At 34.9% G+C, this 10,000-nt stretch overlaps 1 protein-coding gene across 1 annotated transcript in view; it reads left to right on the top strand.

Moving 5' to 3' along the window:
- LOC106871393 (intraflagellar transport protein 122 homolog) overlaps nt 1-10,000 on the top strand; it is a 258,134-nt gene that overhangs the window by 54,504 nt on the left and 193,630 nt on the right. Inside the window, 1 exon segment of the mRNA XM_089349475.1 lies at nt 5,694-5,790. Coding sequence (XP_089205601.1) covers nt 5,694-5,790 — 97 coding nt within the window.

Below are 10,000 nucleotides of genomic sequence, written 5' to 3'. Positions count from 1 at the left end.
GCACAACAATTAAACACATTTATCTAATTATTTTCATTTCTCTTTTGGAGATTTGTGAATAGATCAAAGATAATTTAACTAGCTTTCCAGACATCTTATGTACAATTGAGATGATATAAATATGACGTTAGATATTATCCATTCTAGTTATGCACAGAATCTTAATGAAGAAAGATAAGCTTGTTACAAGATACAGTAGTTGTTTATTAACATGTTGAATTTCATTGGTATTGCACTAATTACACAAGATTAATTAGCTTTTCTGATATATAGTTTGAAGTATTGTGGCATAATGATTAATAAACACCAAACAGATTTGCGAGTCATTCACTAGCATGGTGACTAATTTATCATCAGATGCAATGGTATTGCTGTATTGATTTAATAAACTTCAAATATCACACTACTTTCTCGATTAATTAATCTCAATCTTATTTTTAACTTATGTCTGAGTGGGGCTGTTTTCTGCGGAGGCTGTCTTTGATTGTAAGCTTAGGGGAATGAGGTTACATCCATGGGGTCAATATGAAGCTTGGGATAAGGTGGGGTGGTAAGCTGGCAAAATTGTTAGCATGCTGGCCAAAATGCTTAGCAGCATTTTGTCTGTCCTTACATTCTGAGTTCAAACTCTGCCAAGGTCGACATTGCCTTTCATCCTTTCAGGGTCGATAAATTAAGTACCAGTTGAATATTGGGATTGATATAATTACTTTTCCCCCTCCTACCAAATTGCTGGCCTAGCGCCAATATCTGAAACCGATATGAAGTTAGGTGGATAGTTATGCGGGTAGTATACTGTCTGGTAGGAAAATAGAGGATTTCTACATATTCTATGAAGAAATAGAATTTCACAAAATAGTGGCTTTCAGAAGAATGGAGTACAGTAATTTCTTGACCATCGTGGGTATTATGCTTCAAAACCTCCCACAGAAATATTTAAAATGTAAAAAAATATAAGTACCTATCAGCTGCAGAAACCCGGATATACTGAGGAGTCCGTGATATAAATTCACATATATAGGCGCAGGAGTGGCTGTGTGGTAAGTAGCTTGCTTACCAACCACATGGTTCCTGGTTCAGTCCCACTGCGTGGCACCTTGGGCAAGTGTCTTCTACTATAGCCTAGGGCCTTACTTGGAAACTAATGAGGGTTGGTGACTGGAAAAGCATTCAGCCATAGAAAAAAATATAGCTCAATGAATTCTGTCTGATCCATGACATTAAAACAATGAGGATATAAATGGTGAGAAATTGGCAGATAGTCCATGTTTGTAGCTGGCTTGGAAGCAAAAACATGTAGAATTTTGTAATTGAGGAGGCACATATTGATAAGTTTTGCAAATTGTGGTTGTTATAGAATTAATAGATGCTGTAATACCTTAATGATTTCTTGGTTATTTGATAGGATAATTCTGTTACGATATATCCCAGTGGTCCTAATAATTATCAAATACATAGTTAAGAAAGGAAAATTTGATATTTAGCTGATATTGATTTGTGAGTTGCCATATGACAATAAGAAGCTGCTCTGGTCTACCTCCTTCTTTAATACCATAATTTACAGTTCTTGGAATAAAACCACTCCAATCCTTGGGTTTAGGTTCCATAGTCTTGTTAGTGTATGATGAGCTCTCTAGTGCCAATGGCATGAAAAGACCATCTAATACAGACTGTGAATGGCTGGTATTAGGAAGAGCATTCAGTTGCAGAAATCATGCTAAAGCAGATACTGGAGTATGAGTATCAGATTGAGTGTCAAACCGTCAAACCCATGCTAGCATGGAAGATGGACAGTAAATGATGTTGAGGATTAATTTCTTTTGATTATACACAAATCAAATACACTGTACAGAAGTGGTTACCTGAGTGAACACCAGTAGCTTGGTAGTTTTCCTTCTGTTGATTGTGGGAGGAATGTAAAAAAGTTCTAAAGAGGATATGATTTTAAAATATAAAGAGACAGGAGAATCTGCTAGGCCTAGTGGTTAGGCTATTCAGTTCATGATCATAAGGTCATAAGTTCAATTCCCAGCAATGTGTTGTGTCCTTGAGCAAGACACTTTATTTCACATTGCTCCAGTCCACTCAGCTGGCAAAAATGAGTTGTACCTGTAAGTCAAAGGGGACAGTCTTGTCAAATTCTATGACATGCTCAATCCCCATGAGAACTACATTAAGGGCAGCATCGAGAACTGCCATTCTGAAACGTTGTCTGCAATGGGTGGGCCATGTAGCAAGAATGAAAGAAATCAGGCTGCTGCATCAAATTTTATATGGTGAACTTTCCACTGGAAGAAGACTCCATGGCCATCCCCTCCATCGATACAAGGATCAGCAGAAGCAGAGCCTAAAACTGACTGGAATCGATCCCAAAGCATAGGACATTGAAGTTCAGGACAGGCCTGGCTGGCATCATTCCATCTCCATTGTGACAAATCATTTTTAAGCTGAACGATGGAGGAAAGAGGAAGAGCAACAAGAAGAAAGAAAATGGAGGCTGCAACAACTAAAGCCCCCACCACGGATCCCTTGTGAACTTTGCAACAGACAATTCCATGCAAGAATCAGTCTCATTAGTCATCAGAGGCATAAATACAGACAGGAGGGAAGAAGTGGTCAAAAAGAAACCAAATAAATTATCGGACACACAATAAAATGCCGTCACCAACGACGTTAAGGGTACATTTGTTTGTGCAGTAGTCAGCCACTTGCACATTAATTTCATGAGCAAGTTGTTCTGTTGATTGGATTGTCTGGAACACTTGCCATTGTACCTGATGGATTGCCGGTTATAAAGAGACAGGCACTTAAATGAAGTAGGTGCAGGCATGGCAGTGTGGTTAAGAACTTTGCTTCCCAACCATATGGTTTGGGGTTCAGCCCCTATGTGTGGCACTTTGGGCAAATGTTTCTGCCATAACTGCAGGCTGACCAAAATCCTGTGAGTGGAACTGGTAGACAGAAACTGTAAAAAAACCTGTCATACATGTGTGTGTGTGTGTGTGTGTGCATGTGTGCATGTGTTTGCATATGTGTGTGTGCACACATGCATGTGTATATATGTGTGTGTGTGTGTGTGTCTCCCTCTCTCATTCCTTTTCATATGAGCATTACCGTCATACAAGTCAGTGTGATACAAGTAGTGTCCTTTGTTTCAAATTTCCTGTGTAAGCATGTCCAGCCATGGGGAAATGTTACCTTATTCGGAATCAGGCAATGGTTGATGACAAGAAGGAGGACATTCAACTGTAGAATATCTGTCTCAACAAATTCTCTCTTACCCATGCAGGCATAGAAAAGTGGATGTAAAAGCATTGGTGATGATGGGTGTATTTAGTTTAGCATACCACTATTTTTGTCAATATGCTGCCAGATCTTATATTTGCCCAGTTACCATGTGATTTGATGGTAATGGTAATGATGTACACTGATATTGTTGACCAATTCCACTTGTATGTTTATATTATTCCTGCACTTAGCAGACTGATGGCATTCTCAGTTTTCTTTTTATTAATGTATTCACAGTAAACACTTCACAGTGTTGATTTTGGTTTTCAGGAAATCATCTATCAGGATAAAATGCAATCTATTTACTTGTCTATTTATATTTCATTGCTTCAAATATTTGATACATTCTTTCCTAGCCTTCCTGAACATATGTTTCGATAAAAAAGCCTGCTAAATATTCACTTAAGATCTATTCAATGCAAACTTTATTAAGATATATTCTCTGTAACTTGGAGACATGTTTTTAAATTCTGGTTTTAACTTCCATATATATTATGATTTTTCTGGAGCCTTTTTTTTTACAGTTGTTTTATCCTGTGAGTTTGTAGGAAACTATCCCCTTGCATAATGTATTCAACTGTTGTTGACAATTTGCTGCCTTGTCCTTGTTTAAAAATTACATCTGACAAATTATGCACAAGTTAAAGCTAAATAAATACAAAACAAAATGCTACATGAATGTTTGAAGGTGAAAGCTGTCTACTTCAATAAAAGCCATCACCAAACCATTGAGAACCTAAGATGATTAATATGACGTTGCAAGGAAAATCATTCTTCTTGTGTAAACAGCTAAGCGTGATCCAAGAATAAAAATGTCACTGTCAAATGCAAACATTTTCTATGAAAGTGAATAAATATATAAAAATTATATACAAAAAAACTCCCCCGAAAAAAAACAAAGAACAAAACAAAAAGAATTAAGGCAAAGAAGATTAATAAATTTATGGATAATTTTTATTTACTAATTTAGTGAGAACGTTCAAACTGTCTTTTAATATAGCAATTCTTGTTTCCCTATATTTTAAAGTGTGCTTTATTTTAATGTTTTTGTATCTATATTTTCTACCATGCCAACATGGGTTTTGTTTTTATTCAATTTCAATATGTCCTGTTTAGTTTTGTTCATAAAGTTTAGATTTCCTTCCACATTCAATTTAATGTGCAATTTTCCTGTTAATACAGGCTGAGTCGATCATCAGATTCAAATATTTGCTTATTTTATTTGTGTTTGAGTTTCGGATAATCTCACTCTATGGCACAAGAGTAAACAATAGAACATTGGTTATTACTGGTCTGTCAAGCTTAATCCCTCTGCACAGTCGGTGAGAATTAATTGTGTTAAAAAAACTCATTTTATGGCCTTGGAATATATTCATTGAAGAAAGCTTTAATATGATTTGAACTTGAAACTATGAACTGAGAGAAAGAAAAGAAATGTTGTTATGGAGACCATCTAATGTAGTTGCCTTAGTTTTATGTCTCTAAATTAGTGGCAGCCATTGTATTCACCATCGTTTTATCTTTTTATCTTTTACTTGTTTCAGCTGTTAGACTGTGGCCACGCTGGGGCACTGCCTTGAAGAATTTTTAGACAGATGAATCAACGCCAGTACTAGTTTTTTTTTTATAGGCTGGTACTTATTCTAGCTGTCTCATTTGCTGAACTGCTAAGTTAAGGGATGTAAACACACTAACACCAGTTGTCAAGCAAAAGTGGGGGACAAACACAGACACACACACACACACACACACACACACACACACACACAGTGGCAGACTGGGTCTGAAAATATTGTTTGCCAGGAAACTAAGGGGGGCCCACTCACAACTACAAGGGGGTCCACCCACAACTACAATGCTACCATTTAATTTAATTTTTTCTGTTAAAAGTATTCTTTTCAACTGTCTACAAACACAGCCAGGCTGAAATAATTAATGCATTCTTCCAGGAGTAAATAAAAAATTCTCAAACTTGAGGGGATGGATCCCTTAGATACTAACATGAGCACCCTCATATATGGATTCTTCTTATTGTTTAATGAAATTTCGTTAAACTATTTCTCTGTCATTTATGACTTTATATATACATGTGTGAGTGTGTGTGTGTTTGTGTGAGTGTGTGTATGTGTTTGTTTGTGTGTGTGTGTGTATCAGTTTTCTGTTTATTTCTCTTTCTGACAAAGTATAAATTTTGTGTTTATTTATTGTCATTTTAAACCATTATCAGGCAATATTGAAAGACAGTTTCATTTTGATTGAGATTCCCTTTATCTCTCTCTTTACCTATTTCTTGCTTTCTCTTTTGAAAGATGTGCTTGAAAGCATTCCTTGCTTTACTTTATTTCATTTTGTTTGCCATAAAGGCATTTCCTTGCTTTCCTTTATCACTCTCAACTCTCTTGCAGCTCCTTCTCCATGTATGGCAAAGAAGAGGTATATGATGTGTTGGTTGTTGCTGACTGGGGCCAGAAGCTTTCATTCTATCAACTTTCTGGAAAACAGGTACTTTCTATATTTTATACTTATGCTTTGTGTGTGTGTGTCTCTCTCTCTCTTTTTTTACTCTTTTACTTGTTTCAGTCATTTGACTGTGGCCATGCTGGAGCATCACCTTTAGTCGAAGAAATCGACCCCAGGATTTATTCTTTGTAAGCCTAGTACTTATTCTATCAGTCCCTTTTGCCGAGCCGCTAAGTTACGGGGACGTAAACACACCAGCATCGGTTGTCAAGTGATGTTGGGGGTGGGGGGACAAACACAGACACACAAACACATACACACACAGATACATATATATATATACACATATATACGACGGGCTTCTTTCAGTTTCCATCTACCAAATCCACTCACAAGGCTTTGGTCAGGCCAAGGTTATAGTAGAAGACACTTGCCCAAGGTGCCACGCAGTGGGACTGAACCTGGAACCATGTGGTTGGTAAGCAAGCTACTTACCACACAGCCACTCCTATGCCTATGTGTATTTTTGAAGATGGCAACCCTGAGGTCTTTTTCCTGAAGTGAGCTCACTGAATAAGACTTGGTGTGGGAACCTTGACTCTTCCATTCTTGCTACATGTCCTGACCATTGAAGATGGTGTTTCATGATCAACGATTAGAAACATTGACTGTTAGCTCTTTCTAGGACTTTGTTGTTGGTCACATAGTGTTCTCACACACACACATACACACACATGCACACGCATGCACATACATATACATACATATACACACACAACATGAAATAAAGTGTTGCATTCAAAAACACATCTCACCACCCAGTCAGGGAATTGAACTCACAATCTTGTAATCTCCTAACCACTTCGCTACATGCCTCCATTCTATGTACATAGTGTAGTTAAGATGCTGAATGTATACTGTTTATGATATTTACACTTAATTCTGGAATATTCTTCCTTCTTCTGTCTCCTTCTCTACGTTTCCCACCTCATATCCAATACATTACGTTTCACACTCTTGTCTAAGTTCTTCATTATAAATATCTGTTAATTAACAGTATTTAGTCTGTCAGCTTTATGATATGAGATGTGAAATATAGTAAATAACGGAATTCAATTAAGCAAGTTGTTTTACATTGCGGCTCTCTGTTTATTCTATCACACTAACTGTATCTATCTGACGAATATTTGATAATTTGAAAACTTCTGGAAGTTTCTGAAGCCATATACAACTGTTTACACTAGGAACATTAGATTTAGCTCATCATTTATTGTTTAGTTTTCCATGCTCGCATGATTTAGATGGAATTTGTTGAGGCAGATTTTCTATGGCTGGATGCTCTTCCTGTCATCAACTCTTGCCTGTTTCCAAGTGAGGTGATATTTCCCCATGACCAGACATGTTTTTTTTACAGAAGGCTTGAAACAAAGAACATCCCTTGGTGTATGGGTGATCTCATTTACAATCATCACATGATGTCAAAACAAATGTACACACACACACACACACACACATGCACACACACACACATACATATGCACACACACACACACATGCACACGCACGCACATACATATGCACACACACACATGCACAGGCACACACATACATATGCACACACACACACACACACACAAATAAACACATGCACATGCACACACACATATAGATATATATATGTGTGTGTATATATCTGTATCTATATCTGTATCTATATCTGTCTGTCTGTCTGCCTGTCTATCTATCTATCTATCTATCTATCTATCTATATCTACATATATATATATATATATATATATATATATATATATATATAAAAAATCAAAATAAGCAACACGGATTTCAAAGATGATTGCAGTACGCACGTTTCATGCTACTCCATTTATTTAAGTAATGCGAGCATTACATTAAATGCAATATGAAGAGCAATCTTCAGCTGCACGAAAATGCAGAAAATTACAGTAGAATAGACATATTATAATTGTGGCAACATTTCAAGTCCAAGTGGGAGAAAGAATACATAAAAATCCAAGTGGGAGGAAGAATACATAAATCCATCTTGACATAGCCCAGTCTATCAGGCTAGTAATTGATTCTAGACAAAAGTTCTAACTGTCTCTGATTTTATTGTCTCTTATCTAGTGGTGATACTATAAGGGACAATTACTTCTAAGGAAAGGGAAGGTGTAAGCAGTATGCATGGACATGGCTATAAAAGTATTAGATTATAAAGGTTTCCCTGGTCAGAGTAGTACCAGGTCATTTTACTACTATCAAAATGTTGAGGAATTAAAACCCTAGGTATATGGGTCAAGTAGGTTTTTTTCTTTTAGTCTGAATAGAGTATCAGTATAGTTATACAGATAACAATATTAGTTTAACCAATATTTTCACAATAAGAGGTATGTTAATAAAATAAATAATATGAGATGTAATTATTTTATACAAAAATCATGAAATAATGTCAGTATTGAATTCAGGGGCTATAGATAGGGTGTAAAGTTTAAGGATATTAAGTATATTGGGCTCATGAAAGTTATTTTGAATTATCTTAAAAAAAATTATAGCTGAAAATAAAATAATGATACTATTTAGGAGACACATAAGTATGCTTTATTTTTATAATGTGAATAAAAATTATTATCGGATTTATATTAGTTTATAATAATGTGTTTACTAAGGTTTAAGGGACTGAAAAAAGAAAAGATGTTAGGAAATAACAAGGATATTCAATACAGGAATCTGATGATTGATTAAGAGTTTCATTATTCATGAATTTGTTTCAAGGTTAACTTGGGCTAATTAAAGAATATTAATAGAGTAAGGATTCGATTAATTTAGGGCATAAGGATTATAATTATTTAAGTTAAAAATACAAAATAAAACAAGACAACTAATGCTGTAATAACAGCAACAATAAAGATACTTTTAAAGTCAAGCGTTAAATAAAGTAAAAGACTTATGAGAATTTCCTATTCTTATAAGCTAGATAGGGTTAAGATACATATTGAGAAAATTAGCCGCAATAGCAGAAGTGGTGTGAAAAACCTTCCATGGAGTAAAGTTGAAATCATATTTATCACAAGTAGATTAAATGTTAAGGTGAGAGATCAGGAATATATGTTATAAAGGTTAAATTTCCAATTTAAAAATATGTGCTAATTGATAGTCCTAGATGACCATGGTAGAAGTTAAAGTACTATAATTTGATAACTTTAGCTACTTTATAAAAAACGATTTTTTTTTTAAATTTAAAAGTGCGAGTAGAGCAGTGTACACATGATACCCTAAGGTCTAATCTATTATTGATTAGATTAGGTTTATTTCTAAGTTTAAAAATTTCATATATTTCCATAGAACACAATTCACATCCATATCTATTATTTCTATAAGGTTGAGCTTTTCTTATAATTTCCCATTTAAGGCTAAAATTAATACCATTATCTTTTAACTCCCAAATTTTACTTGCCAATGTCGTACTATTTGCCTTATGTCTAAGTCTAAACGAGGACCTGTGGTTATATATTCTCTGTTTCAGGTTAATACTACATCCTATATAAATATAATTCTCGGTTATTGTACTAATGATGCATCTGTACACTACGTTACGGGTGCAACAAAATCCAAATAAAGGACAATGGGACTTTTTTCTACAGTTGCACATGGTGGGGTTATCAACCCCACCTATATTATTTCTAATATCTCTATTATTTTTATTACTACAATTATTTACACTAATATCATTTATCAATTCCTCAATTCTACTATTAGGTATATATTGATTATTACCATCATTATTTAATTCGTTTCTTGATGTGCTATCAGTTGGACTTATTCTTTCAACATTAGGTATATTGATATTATATGAACTAGGACCTTCATCACTATTATTTCTATTGGAGTTGGGCCTATCATCAACTTCAGTTAAAACCGCAACGTCATTATTGATGCATTCTATTTGTTGGTTGAAATTATGGTTAGTAGGACTAAGCATATTGTTATTATCTTCATAATTTCTTTTGCCATTGTTATTTTCACTTCTATTTGTATAATTATTAGTAGCATCATTATTGGTATTTGCTAGATTATTATGTGTATTCATATGACCACTATTTGTAACTTCATTTATTCTAGCTGACTTGATGTTCTTTTTGTTTAACCTAGCTATGATTGTACCTACATTAGGAAGGGTAGAGTAAGAAATTCTGACTGTATGACAAGAGAAGATTCTACTATATCTGTGGGAAGAAGG

Source organism: Octopus bimaculoides, chromosome 3 (assembly GCF_046866305.1).
Source record: "Octopus bimaculoides isolate indiv1 chromosome 3, ASM4686630v1, whole genome shotgun sequence".
Classification (NCBI taxonomy): Eukaryota; Metazoa; Mollusca; class Cephalopoda; order Octopoda; family Octopodidae; genus Octopus; species Octopus bimaculoides.
This window is presented reverse-complemented; position numbering and strand designations above follow the sequence as displayed.